The sequence below is a fragment of the Salmo trutta genome, unplaced genomic scaffold (genome assembly GCF_901001165.1).
Source record: "Salmo trutta unplaced genomic scaffold, fSalTru1.1, whole genome shotgun sequence".
Lineage (NCBI taxonomy): Eukaryota > Metazoa > Chordata > Actinopteri > Salmoniformes > Salmonidae > Salmo > Salmo trutta.
Genome location: NW_021823434.1, coordinates 636,158 through 662,822, shown reverse-complemented (window position 1 = coordinate 662,822; position 26,665 = coordinate 636,158). Strand labels below are relative to the sequence as shown.

The following is a 26,665-nucleotide window of genomic DNA, read 5'->3' as shown; positions in this document are numbered from 1 at the left end:
GACGGAAAGTAGGTGAACGGATGATCTCCGCATGTGTGGTTCCCACCGTAAAGCATGGAGGAGGTGGTGTGTTGGTGCCACTGTCTGTGATTTATTTAGAATTAAAGGCTCACTTAACCAGCATAGCTACCGCAGCGATACGCCATCCCATCTGGTTTGGGCTTAGTGGGACTATCATTTGTTTTTCAACAGGACAATAACATCTGCAAAAAATGTGTGTGACCAATAAAATGTGATTTATCACTTGAGGCACAGCGTAAGGAAACAGCAACTGCTGTCGTTTCCTACATTTTTCAAAATCATAGTCGCACACCTCATGTAACCCATAGGCTTATACGTTTTATTTGTCACATGCGCTGAATACAGGTGTAGACCTTACCGTGAAAAGCTTACTTACAAGCCCTTAACCAACAGTGCAGTTCAAGAAATAGTTCAAATATTTACCAAACAAAGTAAAAAAATAACAACGAGGCTATGTACAGGGGGTACCGGTACCAAGTCAATATGCGGGGTCACAGGTTAGTCGAGGTAATTTGTACATGGTAGGGGTGAAGTGACTATGCATAGATAATAAACAGTGAGTAGCAGCAGAGTACAAAACAAACGGGGGGGGGGGGGGGGGGGTCAATGTAAATAGTCTGGTGGCCATTTGATTAGTTGTTCAGGAGTCTTATAGCTTGGGGGTAGAAGCTGTTAAGGAGCCTTTTGGTCCTAGACTTGGCGCTCCGGTACCGCTTGCCGTGCAATAGCAGAGAGAACAGTCCATGACTTGGGGGACTGGAGTTTTATGGGCTTTCCTCTGACACCGCTTATTATAGACGTCCTGGATGGCAGGAAGCTTGGCCCCAGTGATGTACCGGGCCGTACACACTACCCTCTGTAGAGCCTTACGTTCAGATGCCGAGCAGTTGCCATACCAGGCGGTGATGCAACCGGGCTGGATGCTCTCCATGGTGCAACTGTAGAACTCTGAGGATCTGAGGACCCATGCCAAATCTTTTCAGTCTCCTGAGGGGAAAAAGGTGTTGTCATGCCCTTTTCACGACTGTCTTGGTGTGTTTGGACCATGACAGTTCGTTGGTGATGTGGACACCAAGGAACTTGAAAAACTCGACCCGCTCCACTACAGCCCCATCGTACACACCCCTGAGGGGTCCCAGTGTTGAGGATCAGTGTTGCAGATGTTTTGTTGCCTACCCTTACCACCTGGGGGCTGCCGGTCAATTAGCCCAAGATTCAGTTGCAAAGGGACGTGTTTAGTCCCAGGGCCCTTAGCTTAGTGATGAGCTTTGTGGGCACTATGGTGTTGAACGCTGAGCTGTAGTCAATGAACAGCATTCTCACATAGGTGTTCCTTTTGTCCAGGTGGGAAAGGGCAGTGTGGAGTGCGATTGAGATTGTGTCATCTGTGGATCTGTTGGGGCGGTATGCGAGTTGGAGTGGATCTAGGGTTTCCGGGAGGAAGCTGTTGATGTAAGCCATGACCAGCTTTTCAAAGCACTTCATGGCTACCGACGGTAATCATTTAGGCAGGTTACCTTCACTTCCTTGGGAACAGGGACTACGGTGGTCTGCTTGAAAAATGTAGGTTTTACAGACTCGGTCAGGGAGAGGTTGAAAATGTCAGTGAAGACCTTTGCCAGTTGGTCCGCACATCAAATCAAATTTATTTATAAAGCCCTTCTTACATCAGCTGATATCTCAAAGTGCTATACAGAAACCCAGCCTAAAACCCCAAACAGCAAGCAATGCAGGTGTAGAAGCACGGTGGCTAGGAAAAACTCCCTGAAAAGGCCAAAACCTAGGAAAAAACCTAGAGAGCAACCAGGCTATGAGGGGTGGCCAGTCCTCTTCTGGCTGTGCCGGGTGGAGATTATAACAGCACATGGCCAAGATGTTCAAATGTTCATAAATGACCAGCATGGTCAAATAATAATAATCATAGTAGTTGTCGAGGGTGCAACAAGTCAGCAACTCAAGAGTAAGTGTCAGTTGGCCGTTTCATAGCCGATCATTGAGAGTGTCTCTACCGCTCCTGCTGTCTCTAGAGAGTTGAAAACAGCAGGTCTGGGACAGGTAGCACGTCCGGTGAACAGGTCAGGGTTCCAGCAGGTCTGGGACAGCAGGTCTGGGACAGGTAGCACATCCGGTGAACAGGTCAGGGTTCCAGCAGGTCTGGGACAGCAGGTCTGGGACAGGTAGCACGTCCAGTGAACAGGTCAGGGTTCCATAGCCGCAGGCAGAACAGTTGAAACTGGAGCAGCAGCATGCTTTGAGTACACGTCCTGGTAATCCGTCTGGCCCCGCAGCTTTGTGAATGTTGACCTATTTAATAGTCTTGCTCACATCGGCTACCGAGAGCATTATCACACAGTCATCCAGAACAGCTGGTGCTCTCATGCATGCTTCAGTGTTGCTTGCCTTGAAGCAAGCATAAAAGGCATTTAGCTCGTCTGGTAGGCTCGCGTCACTGGGCAGCTCGTGTCTGGGTTTCCCTTTGTAGTCCGTAATAGTTTTCAAGCTCTGCCACATCTGACGAGCGTCAGAGCCGGTGTAGTAGGATTCAATCTTAATCCTGCATTGACGCTTTGCTTGATTGATGGGTTCGTCTGAGGGCATAGCGGGATTTCTTATAAGTGTCCAGATTAGTGTCCCGCTCCTTGAAAGTGGCAGCTCTAGCTTTTAGCTCGATGCGGCTGTTGCCTGTAATCCATGGCTTCTGGTTGGGATATGTACGTACAGTCCCTATGGGGACGACATTGTCGATGCACTTATTGATGAAGCCAATGACTGAGGTGGTGTACTCCTCAATGCCATTGGATGAATCCTGGAACATATTCCAGTCTGTGCAGCAAAACAGTCCTGTAGCTTAGCATCCACGTCATCTGACCACTTCCGTATTGAGCGGTACTTCCAGCTTTAGTTGTTTTTGCTTGTAAGCAGGAATCAGGAGGATAGAATTATGGTCAGACTTGCCAAATGGAGGGCGAGCTTTGTATGCGTCTCTGTGTGTGGAGTAAAGGTGGTCTAGATTTTTTTTCCCCTCTGGTTGCACTTTTGACATGCTGGTAAAAATGGGGTAAAACTGATATAAGTTTGCCTGCATTAAAGTCCCTGGCCACTAGGAGCGCCGCTTCTGGATGAGCATTTTCTTGTTTGTTTATGGCCTTATACAGCTGGTTGGGTGTGGTCTTAGTACCAGCGTTGGTCTGTGGTGGTAAATAGACGGCTACGAATAATGTGGTCTACAGCTTATCATAAGGTACTCTACCTCAGGCGAGCAATACCTCAAGACTTATTTAATATATTAGACATCACAGCACCAGCTGTTATTGACAGAAAGAGACACACACCCACCCCTCGTCTACCAGACATAGCTTCTGTTTTCCACCAGCTCTATATTATCCATGTCGTCGCTCAGCCACGACTCGGTGAAACATAAGATATTACAGTTTGTAATGTCCCGTTGGTAGGATAATCAAAGGTCATCAATTTTATTTTCCAATGATTGGATTTGGGCCTTTTCCCAGGAAAGCAGTATATCCTTCTCGTCGGACTCTGTAAAGGAAAAAGCTTCTTCCAGTTCGAGGCGAGTAATGTCCTAAAGTTGTTTTCGGTCATAAGAGACGGTAGCAGCAACATTATGAACAAAATAAGTTCAAAAATAAGTTAAACAACGCAAAAAAACGAAACCAAAAAAATAGCACAGTTGGTTAGGAGCATGTAAAACGTCCGCCACCATCTTCTCACAACTAAAGTGGTCAAATAACTTAAAAATGAAGCACATTAATCCGCTTTATAACGGGTGAAGAGCCTAACTGGCATAAATACGCAGCTCGTGAGTTTCAAATGCACCTTTATAATAAAAGCATTACATTCATAAATCGCATGTGTGGTCACATTTGAGAATGGTGTTTTCCTGCTAATGGAACATACGCGCTTATAGCCTTCTGCCGTGTGTGCATTGTTGCGCTTATGTGAATAAATAGCTAAATAGTTTATCAACATTTTAAGCTAAATATTAATCTGTTGCATCAGGTTCAATGCTTAAAACAGAGTTTTTGATGTTAGTAGTTGTATTCATTTAGGATCTATCGTATCCCACAACTGTCCTTGACTATTGTTTGGAATAACTATTTATTGCACAGAATAGGTCAACTTTTGTACTATGGGGGATAGCAGATTGACATAGGCTAGTGCTTTGCTGTTCGTTAGGCCTACTCATCTTGTTGGTTGACGAAAGTTAAATGTGGACAGTTCTTCCAATATCTCCAATATGCACCTTGGAACTGGATAAGGATGCGCGCAGTTGCGTCCCCAATGTGTCCGTCTTCACTTGTAGCCTGTGAGAAAGGGCCAATCCCGTGACAGAGGTGCTTTGGAGCATGCAGCCGGGAAAAGGTTACTATTTTCAGCCCAAGGGCAAAACGGCCATTGGCCTCAAAAGGAATGGATTTTTTGGCGGGGCATTACAGCCACACAAAGGGGATGGAGCCCGGAAATTCAAGGCATTATCAAGTGCTTGTCAAATTGTGAATGAGAGACTGATGAAGTGTGTGCAGCCTGAAACAACAAAGCAGAGCTCATGCCTTTCATGCAACTTTTTCAAATCATCATTAGAGTAGTATCAGGCAGCCTTACAATGTAATACAAATCAAAACATATAGCCCAACGTTTGTAGAACAACTAAAGTTACATTAATAACTCTACATTAAGCATATAGGAGGACCTGTTTCTTTGTTAACCGCTCAACACAGAATAGGCACATGTGCGCACTCCCTCAAATCATTTGGATAAATATATTTTCTATTTTATTCAGCTTTGTTCCATTGTATTCTTTATACTATAAAATAATGCCATGGAATTCTAAGTAAATCTTGTCTGCTGTTGGTGGTCTGTTAATAACCCTCGAGTGGTGTGGGGCTGTGCTTTGGCAAAGTGGGTGGGGTTATATCCTGCCTGGATGCCCCCCCCCCCCCCGTCTCAGCCTCCAGTATATGTGCTGCAATAGTCTATGTGTCAGGGGGCTAGGGTCAGTCCGTCCTATCTGATGAAATTATCTGTCTTATCTGGTGTCCTGTTTGATCTTAGATATGCTGCTGCACAACCCTACATCCACCGATTATTATTTTATCAACGTCTTCAAGAACGATCTGACCTTCATGGCCATGTACTCTTATAATCTCCACCCGGCACAGCCAGAAGAGCACTGGCCACCCCTCAGAGACTGGTTCCTCTCTACCCGGCACAGCCAGAAGAGGACTGGCCACCCCAGGTTCGTGCCTTTCTAGGGAGTTTTTCCTAGACACCGTGCTTCTACATCTGCATTGCTTGCTGTTTGGGGTTTTAGGCTGGATTTCTGTACAGCACTTTGTGACAACTGCTGTTGTAAAAAGGGCTCTATAAATACATTTGTTTGGTTGACCTAAATTACAAAATGACACATTGGTTTCCTTACCCTTAGTGTTCATAGTCACAAAATTGTACAGTTGACTAATCTCAAGAGAAGGTTTAACGTTAAAAAAAGGTCCTTAGATAATAGTTCTGATCATATAGTCTAGACGATATCCAAAACACTGAATTCAAACATTTACAATAATCTTTTTTGATCACGTAATGTCTTTCTACTCAATACCACAACTCTGGGAGGTAAAGTCGTTGAAATATTCAATCATTTTGGTGTATTTCGGCTGGAATCAAGGCATTAGAATGTACCAGAGGACCCTGGTATAAAGACAGCTTGGCCGTTGTCCATGCCAAGACCCAGACAAAGAGTCACCAGGCAGGGAGAGGAAGGGATGAACCACAGTCAGTGTGAATGAATAGCGGACTGACCTCACATTGATAATGCCAAGACAGGGAGGCTGACCGACACAAATCCCAACTGATTATGGCCCATTTCTGCATTCACTTTTAAGGCCAAGTGCAGATTACACAGTAGTGGAGTATCCCAACCACACCTGTAGATAAAGGTTGGTTTCCTGTAGTATAACCACTACCTAGATGAAGGTTGGTTTCCTGTAGTATAACCACTACCTAGATGAAGGTTGGTTTCCTGTAGTATAACCACTACCTAGATGAAGGTTGGTTTCCTGTAGTATAACCACTACCTAGATGAAGGTTGGTTTCCTGTAGTATAACCACTACCTAGATGAAGGTTGGTTTCCTGTAGTATAACCACTAACTAGATGAAGGTTGGTTTCCTGTAGTATAACCACTACCTAGATGAAGCTAGTTAGGAATGTTAAAGACTTCCTCATCTACAATGTAAATAGATGATCAGATTTGAAACCTAATGTTAGGATCTGAATCATATACTAGGCACTATTGAGTTCACCTATCTGAGGGCCATCCTACGAAGCAAGCTAACGCTGACCAGCTTCAGTTAGCTTCACATTCCAGCTCAGGCTTCATCCGTCCTATAAACGGTGGATATTGCTCGTCCGCCTGCCGCTAACGGTGGATATTGCTCGTCCGCCTGCCGCTAACTTTAGCAGGTTTGTAACTGCGCGTGCTAGTCGAACGCCAAACTCCTCATTGAGACAATACTGAAACATCCATGGACCAGCCAGAGCCACATTTTCATTTGTTCCCGAAATCAAAAATATATTCTTGCAAATTCAGCAGGCTGTGTTGTGAAATAGGCGCTTATTTATTTTTATTTAACTTGGCAAGTTAGTTAAGAACAACTTCTAATTTACAATGACAGCATACCAAAAGGCCTCCTGTGGGAACGGGGATTAAAAATAAAAATGTAGGACAAAAACAGACATCACGACAAGACACCACAACATAAAGTGCAGTCTGTATTTTATAACTTATTGTTAATACAGTCTTTGGTGTGCTTAGCACTGCACAAGCAGCCTTTTCCCCACTTCTGTGATAAAATTATTCTATGAAGTCATTCAAAAGTGTTACTGTGTGTGAAGTTTCAAATGCATTCTGTCATTACTAAATGTGTAATGTGAAAGGTATTTTAACATGACTATTTAACACACAAAAATATAATAAAATCAGTCGTCTTCGGCAAGTGAAAGGGATGATGACATAATCTTTGCAAGATGGAGGGAATCTGATTTCATTGGTCCTGAACTTATGGCTCAGTCATTTCATTCAGGATAAGTGGAGTTAGCCGTGTGCCCCAGAACAGGACCGTTCTGAAGGATTTGTTGCCATGGAAATGTACCTGGCTAAAAGGTGAGCTACTTTCATATGACCGGTTATCCCGAGTTGAACTCAGAGTTGACCAAAGTTACCTTGCTAACTCCTCAAACCTGCTCGTATGATAGTGTAGTATGATGCAGGGTGTAGTATAGTGTAGCATGGTGTAGTGTAGTATAGTATAATGTATAGTATAATGTAGTATAGTGTAGGGTGGTGGTATGATGCAGGTATGCTCGTATGATGATACCCCTCTGGTTTGGCTAGAGGTCTGGGCGCATTCACAATGGCAGCCTATTCCCTATGTAGTGCACTACTTTTGAGCAGGACCCATACGGTGTGAAATGCAGCCTTAGGGGGATCTTAGTGGTCCCGTGTGGCTCAGTTGGTAGAGCATGGTGTTTGCAACGCCAGGGTTGTGGGTTCGATTCCCACGGGGGGCCAGCACAGAAAAAATAAATAAATAAATGTATGAAATGTATGCATTCACTACTGTAAGTCGCTCTGGATAAGAGCGTCTGCTAAATGACTAAAATGTAAATGTAACACTCAGTCCCTTCAAGCGTGTAGAGACACTCCTGGAAAAACAGGACTTCTCTCCAATTACAGATCTGCATCACAATCTCATTTGAAGACTTGTGACTCAGAGGAATGATGCAGGCAGGCAGGAAGGTAGGAGTTAGAGAGTTACTGAAGGAAAGAGAGAGGGGGGAGGAAGGAAGGGAGGAAGGAAGGAAACTGAGCCGCATCCGGCAACACAGAGCCAGAAAACAAACACGGGCAGCCATGTTGCTAAACACACATTGAGAGAAATGTAGGTTGCGTCCACAACCATAATATAGAAACCTGCCTATAATGTAATCAATGTGTAATAACTACGTAAAAAAAATGTATGAACGCATTCAATTATGTGACGTGCAGTCATATTCAGGTCCTAATTGGTCAACAAATTATTTGACACATCAAATAGTATATTTTGACATGCAAAGACCCAAACGGCGTTCCATAGAAATCCTGGTTGAGAATGAACAAATATGAACAACGAAACAGCAAGTAAGTGCAAGAAATAAGTTATGTTTTACTGGTAATGGGGACATCCGTAAATGCCAACAAAATAACTTTTTGGTCACCTTTATTTAACTAGGCAAGAACAAATTCTTATTTACAATGACTGCTTACCCTGGCCAAACCCGGACCAATTGTGTGCCGCCCTATGGGACTACCAATCATGGCCGGATGTGATACAGCCTGGATTCAAACCAGGGACTGTACTGACGCCTCTTGCACTGAGATGCAGTGCCTTAGACTGCTGTGTCCATGTGTGGGTGTGTTAACTATTTAACTGTACTTGAAAACTTAAAAAGGCCGCTAAAATTGTAAATATCGGTATCGGTTTTTTGTTAAGGAAAATATCGGATTTCAGTATCAGGCAAAAATGCCATATCAGTGCATCACTAGTAGTATGGTATAGTGTAGAGTAGATTGGTGTAGTGTAGTATAGTATAATGTAGTATAGTGTAGGGTGGTATGATGCAGGATAGTGTAGTGTAGTATGGTGTAGTATGGTGTAGTATAGTATGATGTAGGGTGGTATGATGCAGGGTATAGTGTAGTATGGTGTGATGTGTAGTATGATGTAGTGTAGGGTGGTATGATGCAGGATAGTGTAGTGTAGTATAGTATGATGTAGTGTAGGGTGGTATGATGCAGGGTGTAGTATGGTGTAGTGTAGTATGATGTAGTGTAGGGTGGTATGATGCAGGATAGTGTAGTGTAGTATAGTATGATGTAGTGTAGGGTGGTATGATGCAGGGTATAGTATGGTGTAGTATAGTATGGTGTAGTGTAGTATGATGTAGGGTGGTATGATGCAGGGTGTAGTATAGTGTAGTATAGTAGGGTATGGCAGTGTAGTAAAATGGAGTGTAGTATAGTGTAGGGTAGCGTGGCATAGTGCAGTACGGCGGAGTGCGGTGTAGCATAGTGTAGTGTGGTGTAGTATAATGTAGTATAGTGTAGTGTGGTATAGTATAATGTAGTATAGTATAATGTAGTATAGTGTAGTGTGGTATAGTGTAGTGTGGTGTAGCATAGTGTAGTGTGGTGTAGTATAATGTAGTATAGTGTAGTGTGGTATAGTATAATGTAGTATAGTGTAGTGTGGTGTAGCATAGTGTAGTGTGGTGTAGTATAATGTAGTATAGTGTAGTGTGGTATAGTACAATGTAGTATAGTGTAGTGTGGTGTAGCATAGTGTAGTGTGGTGTAGTATAATGTAGTGTGGTGTAGTATAATGTAGTATAGTGTAGTGTGGTATAGTATAATGTAGTATAGTATAATGTAGTATAGTGTAGTGTGGTATAGTATAATGTAGTATAGTATAATGTAGTATAGTGTAGTGTGGTATAGTATAATGTAGTATAGTGTAGTGTGGTGTAGCATAGTGTAGTGTGGTGTAGTATAATGTAGTATAGTGTAGGGTGGTATGATGCAAGGGATAGTGTGTATGGTATGATGTGTAGTGTAGGGTGGTTTGATGCAGGGTGTAGTATAGTATAGCATGGTGTAGTGTAGTATAGTAGGATGTAGTGTATGGCAGTGTAGTAACATGGAGTGTAGTGCAGTGCAGGGTAGTATGGCGGAGTGCGGTGTAGTATAGTATGGTGTATAGTGTGGTGTAGGGTGGTGTAGTATAGTGTGGTGTAGGGTGGTGTAGTATAGTGTGGTGTAGGGTAGTATAGTGTGACGTAGGGTAGTATAGTGTGGTGTAGGGTAGTATAGTGTGGTGTAGCGTAGTATAGTGTGGTGTAGCGTAGTATAGTGTGGTGTAGGGTAGTATAGTGTGGTGTAGGGTAGTATAGTGTGGTGTAGGGTAGTATAGTGTGGTGTAGGGTAGTATAGTGTGGTGTAGCGTAGTATAGTGTGACGTAGGGTAGTATAGTGTGGTGTAGGGTAGTATAGTGTGGTGTAGCGTAGTATAGTGTGGTGTAGGGTAGGGTAGTATAGTGTGGTGTAGGGTAGTATAGTGTGGTGTAGGGTAGTATAGTGTGGTATAGGGTAATATAGTGTGGTGTAGGGTAGTATAGTGTGGTGTAGGGTAGTATAGTGTGGTGTAGGGTAGTGTAGGGTAGTATAGTGTAGTGTAGGGTAGTATAGTGTGGTGTAGGGTAGTGTAGTGTGGTGTAGGGTAGTATAGTGTGGTGTAGGGTTGTGTAGGGTAGTATAGTGTAGGGTTGTGTAGGGTAGTATAGTGTGGTGTAGGGTAGTATAGGGTGGTGTAGGGTAGTATAGTGTAGGGTAGTATAGTATAGTGTGGTGTAGGGTAGTATAGTGTGGTGTAGGGTTGTGTAGGGTAGTATAGTGTAGTGTAGTGTGGTGTAGGGTAGTATAGGGTAGTATAGTGTAGTGTAGGGTAGTATAGTGTGGTGTAGGGTAGTATAGTGTGGTGTATGGTAGTATAGTGTGGTGTAGGGTAGTATAGTGTGGTGCAGTGTAGTATAGTGTGGTGTAGGGTAGTATAGTGTGGTGTAGGGTAGTATAGTGTGGTGTAGTATAGTGTGGTGTAGGGTAGTGTAGGGTAGTATAGTGTGGTGTAGTGTAGTATAGTGTGGTGTAGGGTAGTATAGTGTGGCGTAGGGTAGTATAGTGTGGCGTAGTGTAGTATAGTGTGGTGTAGGGTAGTATAGTGTGGTGTAGTATAGTGTGGTGTAGGGTAGTATAGTGTGGTGTAGGGTAGTATAGTGTGGTGTAGGGTAGTATAGTGTGGTGTAGGGTAGTATAGTGTGGTGTAGGGTAGTATAGTGTGGTGTAGGGTAGTATAGTGTGGTGTAGGGTAGTATAGTGTGGTGTAGGGTAGTATAGTCTGGTGTAGGGTAGTATAGGGTAGTATAGTCTGGTGTAGGGTAGTATAGGGTAGTATAGTGTGGTGTAGGGTAGTATAGGGTAGTATAGTGTGGTGTAGGGTAGTATAGTGTGGCGTAGGGTAGTATAGTGTAGTATAGTGTGGTGTAGGGTAGTATAGTGTGGTGTAGGGTAGTATAGTGTTGTGTAGGGTAGTATAGGGTAGTAGTGTGGTGTAGGGTAGTATAGTCTGGTGTAGGGTAGTATAGGGTAGTATAGTATGGTGTAGTGTGTGACGTTTGGTGTGGTGTACTTTTACGTTTTTAAATTGAACACTTAGTTTGTAAACCATCTGTCAACAATGGCTTTACAGTGGTGGGATGTTGGACTGATCGTGTACATACCCGCTACAAAACAGACTCATTCATGTAAACACCACCGGCAGAGCATAAACAAGACTAATGTAGTACGAGACCAGTCGATATCGTCTTCACTTCCATGATAAACAACAAGAGCATCATGATGTGCAATAAGAAGCACAAGCTAGCCTTTAGACCTATGCTATATTCCCTGACCCTTTCTGTTTTGGGATAGATCGAATGGAAAGGCCAAACAGTAAGTCGTTATGAATATTCAAGAATCTGTTCTAAAGATATGACATCATTAGCCTACATTGTTACATTGGGCTATTAGAATGTAGACTCACTAACTGTCCCGTTACGACGACTCAAAAGGAACTACAGTAAACAACGCAATGAGGAAATGATTTATTTGTAGGCTTAGTTAGTAGAGAGATGACCTTCTTGGACAACAAGTCTAGCAGGTGATATGTCCTAAATATCATATCACAGTATTTTCTAAATATGTTGACAGTATGCCGGTATTATATATGTTTTGGAATAATATAAATTCATGCTTTATGAGTAGTGCGTGACTCTAGGGAGGCAACACATACATTCTAAGTAATTTTTTTTCTTCTAAAAACTGTTCAATTAAACTTCAACCAAAAACAATTTTCAGCATTTATCAATTTCTGCATTTCCTGCAATCATTTCATGATTGGAGTTGCATAGGGCGGCGCACAATTGGCCCAGCGTCGTCCAGGTTTGGCCGGGGTAGGCCGTCATTGTAAATAAGAATTAGTTCTTAACTGACTTGCCTAGTTAAATGAACGGTTAAAAAATATATATAATAATAATAATAATAATAATAATAATAATAATAATAATAATAATAAAAATAATTCCACACTGCCACATAGGGCTGCACGATATTGGCAAAATATGTCTAACCTTATTTTTAACCATGTTGATTTGACTTGCGATTTAGATCAAAACACTTGGGTCAACTGTTGGAATCATGAAAAATGTTTATTATAATTCTATAGTTAGAATATAAGTGGTCACTTTAAATACAGTATTTGATATGACAACGAATGCAAATGCTAGGGACCAGTTATTGTGACAGGGTAGGAACCTAAGTGTTGGTCAGTGTTTCCTAAGGGACCCGATAATCTTTGGCTACATTAAAATGTTCTCTTAGGTACTTAATGTAGCTAACATATTCATGCTTCGCCTAATCCTTCTCTAAACTATGCCATTGTTCCCCTTTAAAAAAAACATGTAAAGCTGGTCTTTATCTAAACTCAAGTGTTTTATGAGACAAAGCATTGTGAATGTGTCTATGTAAGCATGCCCCCTGTCTCTCTCTATCTGCGCCTGCTGTGAGGCCTTCCAAAGAAGTCATATATTGACATAGGTGCAGTGTGGGTAGATTTCCACAGCCTCAACTCCTGTCAGGGTTTTATTCCATTGAGATTCAATTTCCGTTTCAGTGATTTAGCTTTTTTCCAATTCAATGAAAATACTGAGAGAAAAAAGCAAAAAAAAAAGTCTTCCAATTCAGTGTGACAATCAAATGTCTGGGAGCTGGAGAGAGATAAAGGAAAGAGAGAAACCCCTTATCTCAGCGCCAACATAACCGTTCATGGGCTTCACATTGTATCATAGTTGTCACGCCAACTCGGTATAAATGGTCGCTCATGGTTTCCATGGTGAGCACTGGGCTCTGTATTTGGGATGATTTCCGTTTCATGAAACACACACTTAAACAAATATTCCCCCAGTGGGACCTTGATACAAACAGGTCTCAGCTGACTACATGTAAGACACAAATGCATACGATGGAATAATACACAATAGTCCGATGCTACTAAAGAAACATAAGAGAAAAACACAAAGCCCAGTTCTGGAAGCATGGTATATCTCAAACAACTCAATGGTACTGTATATCCACCTAAACTCAATTGTAGTGTTTTTATTCAGTGCTATTAAACCATACAAACATGACTGTTCATTGGCTCATCGGAGTAACCAGTACTCCTTGATGTAGAACGCATTCAAGCTTGGTTTCTAAAGCACCCTTAAAACAACGGAAACATGGTTCATTCTCTACCAGTAGAAACCTCATCTGACAAACCAAAACAGTCTTTGACCTGTAACTCACCTCTAAGGAAGTGTTGGGAGGTCTGGATTTATCTGGAAAGAGAAAAGAAAAAAAGTGTTAGTCAAATATGCATCATTACACACCCTACCACTGCAGCATCATTACATACATACATACATACTTATCTACCACTGCAGCATCACTACATACATACATACTCTACCACTGCAGCATCACTGCATACATACATACATACCCTACCACTGCAGCATCACTACATACATACCCTACCACTGCAGCATCACTACATACATACATACACTCTACCACTGCAGCATCACTGCATACATACATACATACATACCCTACCACTGCAGCATCACTACATACATACCCTACCACTGCAGCATCACTACATACATACATACATACTCTACCACTGCAGCATCACTACATACATACATACATACATACATACATACATACCCTACCACTGCAGCATCACTACATACATACCCTATCACTGCAGCATCACTACATACATACATACATACCACTGCAGCATCACTACATACATACATACCTACCTACCACTGCAGCATCACTACATACATACATACATACATACATACATACATACATACATACATACATACATACATACATACATACATACCTACCACTGCAGCATCACTACATACATACATACATACATACATACATACTCTACCACTGCAGCATCACTACATACATACATACCCTACCACTGCAGCATCACCACATACATACATACCCTACCACTGCAGCATCACTACATACATACCCTACCACTGCAGCATCACTACATACATACCCTACCGGTGCAGCATCACTACATACATACCCTACCGGTGCAGCATCACTACATATAGACCCTACCGCTTTAGCATCATTACATATAGACCCTACCGCTGCAGCATCACTACATATAGACCCTACCGCTGCAGCATCACTACATATAGACCCTACCGCTGCAGCATCACTACATATAGACCCTACCACTGCAGCATCACTACATATAGACCCTACCACTGCAGTGTCACTACATACATACCCTACCGCTTTAGCATCACTACATACATGTAGACCCTACCGCATCACTACATACATGTAGACCCTACCCTACTAACAACTCTACATGGAGAATACTACACTAACATACTGCTGTAGTACTAACTAACAACTCTACATGGAGAATACTGCACTAACATACTGCTTTAGTACTAACTAACACAACTCTACATGGAGAATACTACACTAACATACTGCTGTAGTACTAACAACTCTACATGGAGAATACTACACTAACATACTGCTGTAGTACTAACTAACAACTCTACATGGAGAATACTACACTAACATACTGCTGTAGTACTAACTAAAACTCTACATGGAGAATACTACACTAACATACTGCTTTAGTACTAACAACTCTACATGGAGAATACTACACTAACATACTGCTGTAGTACTAACTAACAACTCTACATGGAGAATACTACACTAACATACTGCTGTAGTACTAACTAACAACTCTACATGGAGAATACTAATACTACCCATGGAAAAGGAAATTGGATTCAAAGCTGTGTTCATCAGATCCTCAATAATTTCTCAATTAAATAATTTCTTCAACTGCAGCGGCTTGGTTTGTAGTACACGTATTCATTAGCAAAAAAAATACATTCATTAATTGAAAGCCAATATCAAGACTGAATCACCTTGAGCTATTCAGGCAGCAAATGACCTCGGCTCAGAGCAAAGAACCTCCTCGCCTTACGATTTATAGTGGAAGACACTATACTACACACAGCACCAGGCTCACCTCCAGTCCTGAACAAGAGAACACAGGCCATCTGTTAGTTGGAGACATGACGCCAGTGCCCCCCCTCTCCTTCCCCCTCTCTTCATCTCCCTCTACCTCCCCCTCTCTCTTCATCTCCCTCTACCTCTCTCTTCTCGCCCCTCTCCTTCTTAAATCACAGTGGGTATTCAGACACTGCTGTAGATGCAGCAATGAGGGGGAGTGAGAGCCATTTTCATTCTACGGACTGATCTTTAGCGCAGCTATGTGTATACTAGAGCCGGACATACTGAAACAATCTCCAAGGATGATTTGTCCAATTCCTTCTGGCCTGAATCAGAATGCAAATGTCTTCTTCTGTCTGAAAGATAGGCCCTTGCTGCGACAGTCAGTATGTCATTGTTCAGACAGGTCTAAGGGGCAGTGTCATTGATCAGATAGGTCTAAGCACTGGTTGCCTGGGTGACAGTCAGCTCTGGGGAATAGGGCATAGTCTAACAGACTAACCACTGATTTGCTTATCTGGTAGTATAGGGTTGTAACTTCCTGAACTAGACAGCACTCTGCTCTGGTAGTAAAATCCTGAACTAGCCAGCGCTCCGCTCTGGTAGCAACCTCCTGAACTAGCCAGCGCTCCGCTCTGGTAGCAACCTCCTGAACTAGCCAGCGCTCCGCTCTGGTAGCAACCTCCTGAACTAGCCAGCGCTCCGCTCTGGTAGCAACCTCCTGAACTAGCCAGCGCTCCGCTCTGGTAGCAACCTCCTGAACTAGCCAGCGCTCCGCTCTGGTAGCAACCTCCTGAACTAGCCAGCGCTCCGCTCTGGTAGCAACCTCCTGAACTAGCCAGCGCTCCGCTCTGGTAGCAACCTCCTGAACTAGCCAGCGCTCCGCTCTGGTAGCAACCTCCTGAACTAGACAGCGCTCCGCTCTGGTAGCAACCTCCTGAACTAGACAGCGCGCCGCTCTGGTAGCAACCTCCTGAACTAGCCAGCGCTCCGCTCTTGTAGCAACCTCCTGAACTAGCCAGCGCTCCGCTCTGGTAGCAACCTCCTGAACTAGCCAGCGCTCCGCTCTGGTAGCAACCTCCTGAACTAGCCAGCGCTCCGCTCTGGTAGCAACCTCCTGAACTAGCCAGCGCTCCGCTCTGGTAGCAACCTCCTGAACTAGACAGCGCTCCGCTCTGGTAGCAACCTCCTGAACTAGCCAGCGCTCCGCTCTGGTAGCAACCTCCTGAACTAGCCAGCGCTCCGCTCTGGTAGCAACCTCCTGAACTAGCCAGCGCTCCGCTCTGGTAGCAACCTCCTGAACTAGCCAGCGCTCCGCTCTGGTAGCAACCTCCTGAACTAGCCAGCGCTCCGCTCTGGTAGCAACCTCCTGAACTAGCCAGCGCTCCGCTCTGGTAGCAACCTCCTGAACTAGCCAGCGCTCCGCTCTGGTAGCAACCTCCTGAACTAGCCAGCGCTAGGCATCTGCCTAATAAACCTCACGTCTTTCTCATCCTGACATAATCAGCGGCAGGACAGGCAGATGTTCCTTGCCGAAATACCCCACTCAGGCTCTGATTCAGTCAAACAGGAAGGTTATTTTCATGTTCTGATGCCTGACCCGTGTCATCCTATGAAAGGTGTCTAATGCCCACTCAGAGACTGTGCTCTGGATGTGATATTACGTAGGTTTCACAACCCAAAAGACAACAGAAACCAGCTGGTGTCACATTATGTCTCACTATCTAATGGCCTCTCGTGCTGTGTATCAACAGGGGGAGAGAGTGGAGGGTGTGTGTGTGTGTCAGAGGGGGGAGGTGGATAGTTAACCACCAAACAGAACAGTGCAAACAGGAAAACCAGAGGTGGACCTCAAAAAGCACAAGAGGATTTCCACATCCACAATCTCAGATTGTTCTGAAATCATTCACTGTTGGAAACAAATACAGTGCCTTCAGAAAGTATTCATACCCCTTGACTTATTCCACATTCTGTTGTGTTACAGCCTGAATTTAAAATTGATTAAATTAACACAAAATACCCCATAATGTCAAAGTGGAGTAGTTTCTCAACATTTTTACACAATTAAAACTGAAATGTCATATTTAAAGCTTAAATGTCTCAAGTCAATAATTATTCAAGCCCTTTGTTATGGCAAGCCTAAATTAATTGAGCATTTTTTCTTAACAAGTCACATAAGTTGCATGGACTCACCGTGTGAAAGTGTTTGACATGATTTTTGAACGACTACCTCATCTCTGTACCCCATTCATAAAGATAATTGTAAGGTCCCTCAGTCGAGCAGTGAATTTCAAAACACAGAATCAACCACAAAGACCAGGGAGGTTTTCAAATGCCTCGTAAAGGGCACCTATTGGTACAGTACATTGGTAAAACATTTTTAAAAATTACAAAAATAAAAAAGTGAATATCCCTTTGAGCATGGTGAAGTTATGAATTAGACTTTGAAAGGTGCATCAATAACTCAGTTGCCAGAGAGGAAGGAAACCTTTCTGGATTTCACCATGAGGCCAATGGTGACTTTTAAAAAATAGTGACAGAGTTCAATGGCTGTGATAGAGCCCCACTGTGAAGGTGTCATAAGACCCATAAAACCTAGGGGTCAAACAGGGAAATGGTTCCAAAGTTTTTCTACCATTCATTTAACCCGAAGGGAATTTTAGTAACACTTTTGTGTGGGCTTACCGTGGCGTGACGTTTTGATAACCGTTGTTGTTGTGTTCGGTGGGTTCCTGCCTGTGCTAGACTAGTTGTTCTCTGGCTTACTAGTCGGCAAAACTTGGCTTAACCCGGTCAAGTCCGGTTTCTGTGCAATCCTCAGACACTCTAATAAGGCAACCAAACTTGTTTCATCATTCTACATTACGTAATTAGCCCATGAAGGTCAGCCATCATTACACACCAATGAGATGAGCGGTGTTAACTTGAGTGACAGTGTCTTGGTCCAATGACCACCTATCGTTTTGAAACAAAGCTAGCTAGATAGCCAATGAGCCAGTGTTCATTCTAAAGGTGAAAGCGAACAGGATGAACGGTAGTTTATGTTACACAGCGGTTCGTTCTCTACTACTACTACTAACTTTTAAAAACTGAAAAAGTAAAACATAGCAATAAGAGTGCTAAAGCTAAATCAAAGTCCAAGTATAGAAAATTGGATGAGATTATTGCAGAAATTGACCGAGAGAGTGACACGGAACAAATGGATGAGGACTGAGTTAACACAGTTTTGATTCCAGAGCAGAATAAATGTTTTGGGAAGGAAACTATCCACTTTTAGATCAGTAAGAAAAATATGTTTTTGCTTCTTATGCTAATGCAGTTGTTTATATGGTTGCATATTCATGAGATTTTACATACATACATAGCCTATGTGTATGTGATGTTGGCTATGTATTAGCATAGCCTATGTGTATGTGATGTTGGCTATGTATTAGCATAGCCTATGTGACGTGATGTTGGCTATGTATTAGCATAGCCTATGTGTATGTGATGTTGGCTATGTATTAGCATAGCCTATGTGTATGTGATGTTGGCTGTGACATACATTGGCTGTGGTGTTGAGTGTCTTATTGCCTATTGGTCCACATATTTCATTGTAGTGATTGTGTTCCCCATACAGTGCAAGTATTCAGACCCCTTCCATTTTTACACATTTTGTTACGTTACAGCCTTATTCTAATATGGATTAAATCGTCCCCCCAATGTACACACAACACCCAATAATGACAAAGTGAAAAAAACTGAAATACCTTATTTACATAAGTATTCAGACCCTTTACTATGAGACTCTAAATTGAGCTCAGGTGCATCCTGTTTCCATTGAATATCCTTGAGATGTTTCTAGAACCTGATTGGAGTCCACCTGTGGTAAATTCAATTGATTGGACATGATTTGGAAAGGCACACACCTGTCTATATAAAGGTCTCACAATGACATTGCTTGTCAGAGCAAAAACCAAGCCATGAGGTCGAAGGAATTGTCCGTAGAGCTGCTACAGAACGCTTAGGACCTCAGACCGGGGAGAAGGTTTACCTTCCAACAGGACAATGACCCTAAGCGTGCAGCCAACACAATGCAGGAGTGGCTTTGGGACAAGTCTCTGAATATCCTTGAGTGGCCCAGCCAGAACCTGGACTTTTCTGGAAAATAGCTGTGCAGCAACGCTCTGCCTTCAACCTGACAGAGCTTGAGAGGATCTACAGAGAAGAATGGGATAAACTCTCCAAATACAGGTGTGCCAAGCTTGTAGCATCGTACCCAAGAAGACTCGAGGCTGCAATTGCTGCCAAAGGTGCTTCAACAAAGTACTGAGTAAAGGGTCTGAATACTTATACTTAAGTAAATGTGATATTTGGAAACATTTCTAAAAACCTATTTTTGCTTTGTCATTATGGGGTTGTGTGTAGATTGGGGGGGGACAATTTAATCAATTTTAGATTAAGGCTGTAACATAACAAAATGTGGAAAAAGTCAAGGGGTCTGAATACTTTCCAAATGCTCTGTTTAATAGATGTGTTGTGTATTGATGCAGGGCTCACCCCCTGCTAAAATAAAGGTTGAAGTGGTGTCCGGACCTCTGGCAGTCTATGGGGGTACCACAGGGTTCAATTCTCAGGCCGACTCTTTTCTCTGTTTACATCAACGATGTTGCTCTTGCTGCGGGTGACTCCCTGATCCACCTCTACGCAGACGACACCATTCTGTATATATCTGGCCCTTCTTTGGACACTGTGTTAACTAACCTCCAGACGAGCTTCAATGCCATACAACACTCCTTCCGTGGCCTCCAACTGCTCTTAAAACGCAAGTAAAACTAAATGCATGCTTTTCAACCGTTCGCTGCCCGCACCCGCCCGCCCGACTAGCATCACTACTCTGGACGGTTCTGACCTAGAATACGTGGACATCTACAAATACCTAGGTGTCTGGCTAGACTGTAAACTCTCCTTCCAGACTCACATCAAACATCTCCAATCCAAAGTTCAATCTAGAATCAGCTTCCTATTTCGCAACAAAGCATCCTTCACTCACGCCGCCAAACTTACCGTCGTAAAACTGACTATCCTGCCGATCCTCGACTTCAGCGACGTCATCTACAAAATAGCCTCCAACACTCTACTCAGCAAATTGGATGCAGTCTATCACAGTGCCATCCGTTTTGTTACCAAAGCCCCTTATACCACCCACCACTGCGACCTGTATGCTCTAGTCAACTGGCCCTCGCTACATATTCGTCGCCAGACCCACTGGCTACAGGTCATCTATAAGTCTGTTAGGTAAAGCCCCGCCTTATCTCAGCTCACTGGTCACCATAGCAGCACCCACCCGTAGCACACGCTCCAACAGGTATATCTCACTGGTCACCACCAAAGCCAACTCCTCCTTTGGCTGCCTTTCACTGCTGCCAGTGACTGGAACGAATTGCAAAAATTGCTGAAACTGGAGACTTATATTTCCCTCACTAACTTTAAACATCAGCTGTCTGAGCAGCTAACCGATCGCTGCAGCTGTACATAGACCATCTGTAAATAGCCCACCCAATCTACCTACCTCATCCCCATATTGTTTTGCTGCTCTTTTGCACACCAGTATCACTACTTACACACCATCATCTGCACATCTGTCACTCCAGTGTTAATTTGATAAATTGTAATTACTTTGCTACTATGGCCTATTTATTGCCTTACCTCCTCACGCCATTTGCACACACTGTATATAGACTTTCTTTTTTTTCTATTGTGTTATTGACTGTACGCTTGTTTATTCCATGTGTAACTCTGTTGTTTCTGTCGCACTGCTTTGCTTTATCTTGGCCAGGTCGCAGTTGTAAATGAGAACTTGTTCTCAACTAGCCTACCTGGTTACATAAAGGTGAAATAAAAAAATGAAAAACGCAGGATTCACCCCCTGCTAAAATAAAGGTTAATAAAATAAGTAAACTTGAGTTCTAACTGATTTTTTAAATCATGGTAGAGACTCCGATGACCTCTGGGACTCCAAAGACACCACATTCAAGTCCTCCATCCCCCAGTCATTCAAATGTAGGAACTGGTTCTTCCAGTCTGACCCCTGCTGCTGTCTCTGGCTCCACACCCACCCCTGCTGCTGTCTCTGGCTCCACACCCACCCCTGCTGCTGTCTCTGGCTCCACACCCATCCCTGCCAAAATACATAACTGCAGACCTGAATGTGCCTCAGGGCCAAAAGAGCACAGCAGGGAGGCGTCGTTGTACTCTGTGCCACAAGCAATCTCCCATCACCTGCACTACTTGTGCTGTTACCCTCTGCTTCACAGCAGAAAGAGACTGCTATGGGACTTGGCATCAGCAGCACAATCTTGTTTAGAGGACAGTGGGTGTTTTTTTCACTTTTTGTGGTTTGTGAACCTATGACATTAGATCAGTGGTGGCTGCTAATGTGGCCCTTATCTGCCCGAGTGGCGCAGCGGTCTGACACGGAACCCAAACCGGCTGCACGCGTCGTGCATAAATGTATTTTGTCCCCCCACACCAAACGTGATCACGACACGCAGGTTAAATATATCAAAACAAACTCTGAACCAGTTATTAATTTGGGGACAGGTCGAAAAGCATTAAACATTTATGGCTATTTAGCTTGCACTTGCTAGCTAATTTGTCCCATTTAGCTAGCTTGCTGTTAGATAATTTGTCCTGGGATATAAACATTGAGTTATTTCACCTGAAATGCACAAAGTCCTCTACTCAGCCAATTAATCCACACATAAAACAGCCAACCAAATCTTTTCTAGTCATCTCTCTTCCTTCTAGGCTTTTTCTTCTCTTGACTTTATATTGCGATTGGCAACTTTCATAAATTAGGTGCATTACCGCCACCGACCTCGTTCGTCTTTCAGCCACCCACATGGGTACAACCAATGAGGAGATGGCACGTGAGTACCTGCTTCTATAAACCAATGAAGAGATGGGAGAGGCAGGACTTGCAGCGTTATCTGCGTCAGAAATAGAACTGACTTCTATTTTAGCCCTTGGCAACGCAGACGCTCATTGGGGCGCGCAAGCAGTGTGGGTGCAATATTTGAATAACAGATTTCAAAATTTATTTTGCAATGCTTGTGCATGTGACGCGAGTGGTGTGGTCAGCCTGTAAGGCACTGCATCTCAGTGCATCTCACTGCATGCGGCGTCACTATAGACAGACACCCTGTTCGCGATAGTGCAGACCTAGTGATCGTTATCGGCTGCCTAGGCTAAATAAATATATACGGTGCCTAAATAAAGTATTCATACCCCTTGACTTACTCTACATTTTCTCCTCTGCTTAGCTCTATTCCATTTATTTTTATCCTAAAAACAATTCCCTAGTCCTTGCCGATGACAAGCATACTCATAACAGAATGCAGCCACCACCGTTGTACTCAGAAGTGTTGTTTTGGATTTGCCCAAAACATAATGCTTTGTGTTCAGGACAAAGTTGATTTCTTTGCCATATTTTTTGCAGTTTTACTTTAGTGCCTTATTGCCTTAAAATACTTTTATTCTGTACAGGCTTCTTCTTTTCACTCTGTCATTTAGCTTAGTATTGTGGAGTAACTACAATGTTGTTGATCCATCCTCAGTTCTCTCCTATCACAGCCATTAAACACTGTAACTGTTTAAAAGTCACCATTGGCCTCACGGTTAAATCCCTGAGTGGTTTCCTTCCTCTCCGGCAACTGAGTTAGGAAGGACGCCTGTATCTTTGTAATGACTGGGTGTATTGATACACCATCCAAAAAGTGTAATTAGTAACTTCACCACAAAGGGATATTCAATGTCTGCTTTTTTACCCATCTACCAATAAGTGTCCTTCTCTGTGAGGTATTGGAAAACCTCCCTGGTCTTTGTGGTTGAGTCGGTGTTTGAAATTCACTGCTTGACTGAGGGACCTTACAGATAATTTGATGTGTGGGGTACAGAGATGAGGTAGTCATTACAAAATCATGGTAAACACTTATTGCACAGAGTGAGTCCATGCAGCTTATTATGTGACTTGTTAAGCACATTTTTACTCCTGAATTTAAGGCTTGCCATAACAAAGGGGTTGAATACTTATTGACTCAAGACATTTCAGCTTTTTTTATTATTAATTTGTAAACAATTCTAAAAACATAATTCCACTTCGGCATGATGGGGTATTAGGCCAGTGACACAAAATCTCATATTAAGCTATTTTACATTCAGGCGGTAACAACAAAATGTGGAAAAAGTTATGGGGTGTGAATGTAACAGTGTTGCTTCTGTCCCTCTCCTCGCCCCTACTTGGGCTCGAACCAGGGACCCTCTGCACACATCAACAACTGCCTCCCACTAAGCATCGTTAGCCATCGCGCCACAAAAGCCGTAGCCCTTGCAGAGCAAGGGGAACAACTACTTCAAGGTCTCAGAGCGAGTGACGTCACCACTTGAAACGCTATTAGCGCGCATCCCGCTAACTAGCTAGCCATTTCACACCAGTTACATGAATACTTCTGCTGTCTCAGCCACTGCCTGTCACCAAGGGAGTACCCAAAGGCTCGATCCTTGGCCCCACACTCTTCTCAATTTACATCAACAACACAGCTCAGGCAGTAGGAAGCTCTCTCATCCATTTATATGCAGATGATACAGTTTTATACTCAGCTGGCCCCTCCCCGGATTTTGTGTTAAATGCTCTACAACAAAGCTTTCTTAGTGTCCAACAAGCTTTCTCTGCCCTTAACCCTGTTCTGAACACCTCCAAAACAAAGGTCATGTGGTTTGGTAAGAAGAATGCCTCTCTTCCCACAGGTGTTATTACTACCTCTGAGGGTTTAGAGCTGGAGGTAGTCACCTCATACCAGTACTTGGGAGTATGGCTAGACAGTACACTGTCCTTCTCTCAGCACATATCAAAGCTGCAGGGTAAAGTTAAATCTAGACTTGGTTTCCTCTATCGTAATCGCTCCTCTTTCACCCCAGCTGCCTAACTAACCCTGATTTCAGATGACCATCCTACCCATGCTAGATTACAGAGACATAAATTATAGATCGGCAGGTAAGGGTGCTCTCGAGTGGCTAAATGTTCTTTACCATTCGGCCATCAGATTTGCCACCAATGCTCCTTATGGGACACATCACTGCACTCTGTACTCCTCTGTAAACTGGTCATCTCTGTTTCCCGTTGCAAGACCCACTGGTTGATGCTTATTTATAAAACCCTCTTAGGCCTCACTCCCCCCTATCTGAGATATCTACTGCAGCCCTCATCCTCCACATACAGCACCCGTTCACTCCCCCCTATCTGAGATATCTACTGCAGCCCTCATCCTTCACATACAACACCCGCTCACTCCCCCCTATCTGAGATATCTACTGCAGCCCTCATCCTTCACATACAACACCCGTTCTGCCAGTCACATTCTGTTAAAGGTCCCCAAAGCGCACACATCCCTGGGTCGCTCCTCTTTTCAGATCCCTGCAGCTAGCGACTGGAACGAGCTGCAACAAACACTCAAACTGGACAGTTTTATCTCAATCTCTTCATTCAAAGACTCAATCATAGACACTCTTACTGACAATTGTGGCTGCTTCACGTGATGTATTGTTGTCTCTACCTTCTTGCTGTTGTCTGTGCCCAATAATTTTTGTACTATGTGCTGCTGCCACGCTGTGCTGTCATGTGGTGTTGATGCCACGCCGTGTTGATGCCACGCCGTGTTGATGCCACGCCGTGTTGATGCCACGCCGTGTTGATGCCACGCCGTGCGGTGCGGTGTTGTCATGTGGTCTTAGGTCTCATTATGTAGTATTGTGGTGTGTCTCCTCATGATGCGTTTTGTCCTATATGTTTAATCCCAGCCCCCGTCCCCCCGGGAGGCCTTTCGGTAGCGCGTCATTGTAAATAACAACGTGTTCTTAACTGACTTGTCTAATAAAATGCATTGCAGGTGTGTAAACCATATCAACACCTGGCAGAAATAAACAATATGGCCACTCTGATGCAGGACGTCTCCAAAAGCTTGTCCTTGGTTGCGAGAGGAAAGTATAGCTTTTATTATCACCATGGATTATGGAATTATAAATACAAATATTTTTGTATCCAATGCAAATGTATCCTAACCACTTAGATATGTTCACCTTAGGTAATAATGCAAATAGGGGAACCTAGATAGTAATCAAAAAGCCTAGTGGGACCAAAAATGGGTGAAGATTTTGACAGACATTGTGTTGTTTACCTGTGCTGTCTTGGTGGTGCAATGTAACTGTTCCATCTCTCAGAATCCGTACATCTCCAGGTCCTTCTATCCTTCTCGTCAAATCCCCAACAGATGAGCCAGAAGTCTTGGACTGTCTCCTCCTGTGTTTCCGCGCTAAAGTTCTGCAACATTGGTAACAAACTGCCCATGCCTGCTCTTCGTTGATCGGCTGGCTGTACAATGATAAAATCTCCTCCAAGGAAAGACCCTCCGATCCATCGGCGATGTCCATGTTCATGTCCCAGGAGTTCAGATACTGGTCAACGCGGATATGTTGGTGAGATTAACATTCCGTCCCCGGCCGTTAAGCCATCTAAACAACATAATATTATATCCACGTAAATAATGGCAGTCTTCGAGAGAGAAGAAAATATATATATAGTCTTGTTACGGCCGTATTCCTCAACAGTGTTTCATCCACTGTTTTCACGTACAGGGGTTTATTATGGCCGCCAACACAGAGGAAGAGAAGCGAGAGGATTTACTCCGCCCAAAATCTGTCTCCGTGAGCTAAAACCTTTTTCTATTGGAGGTTTGCGAGAGAGTGTCGAATTATGTGAGGCTTATTTGATCGAATATGCTGTTCGTAATGTTTGAACTTTTACAAATGTACTGATATAAGTGGATGCAGGTGACATTTCGGTAGCGTGGAGGAAAACGACTCAGTTGTGCGTGTTGTTCGCGCGCATATCTGTCCTGTCAGTGGCTACAATGGGCCCACCTGATCTCACTTGCCTTCACTCATCGAGGACATGGAGGTAGAGCGGTTCCTCGGCTTTCTTGTCAATATAATAGATCATCTTTGTCGCCAGTGATGGCATGTGCCGCATGGTCTCAGAGCCCACCAGATATTCCAACGTTTTCGTTTAACAACGAATAACATTAATTGATTAACAAAAAACAAAAATAAAGCTCCGCATGACCTAAACAACGTACAAACAGCGGTGGAAAAAGTACCCAATTGTCATACTTGAGTAAAAGTAAAGATACCTTCATAAAAATGACTCAAGTAAAAGTGAAAGTAAAATACTACTTGAGTAAAAGTTTAAAAGTATATTAAACAAACCAGATGTCACGATTTTTATTTTTTATTTATGGTAACCAGGGGCACACTTTAACACTCAGACATAATTTAC

The 26,665-nt window shown here is 43.3% G+C and overlaps 1 protein-coding gene across 5 annotated transcripts in view; it reads right to left on the bottom strand.

Moving 5' to 3' along the window:
* The window catches only part of LOC115190931 (protein spire homolog 1), a 114,742-nt gene extending 88,561 nt beyond the window's left edge, over positions 1 to 26,181 (bottom strand). For 4 of the 5 annotated variants that reach the window (XR_003877477.1, XM_029748967.1, XM_029748968.1 and 1 more), the window contains exons 1-2: positions 25,509 to 26,181; positions 13,507 to 13,538 (exon numbers count right to left, since the gene is read on the bottom strand). Coding sequence is in view for 3 of the 5 variants with exons in the window: in XM_029748967.1 (XP_029604827.1) it covers positions 13,507 to 13,538; positions 25,509 to 25,767 (291 nt within the window). In the remaining 2 variants the exon portion in view is untranslated. Of the gene's footprint in view, positions 1 to 13,506; positions 13,539 to 15,206; positions 15,315 to 25,508 lie in introns of those variants that run through there. The other variant, XM_029748970.1, reaches the window with a different exon arrangement.
* Between the last annotated feature and the right edge of the window lie 484 nt (positions 26,182 to 26,665).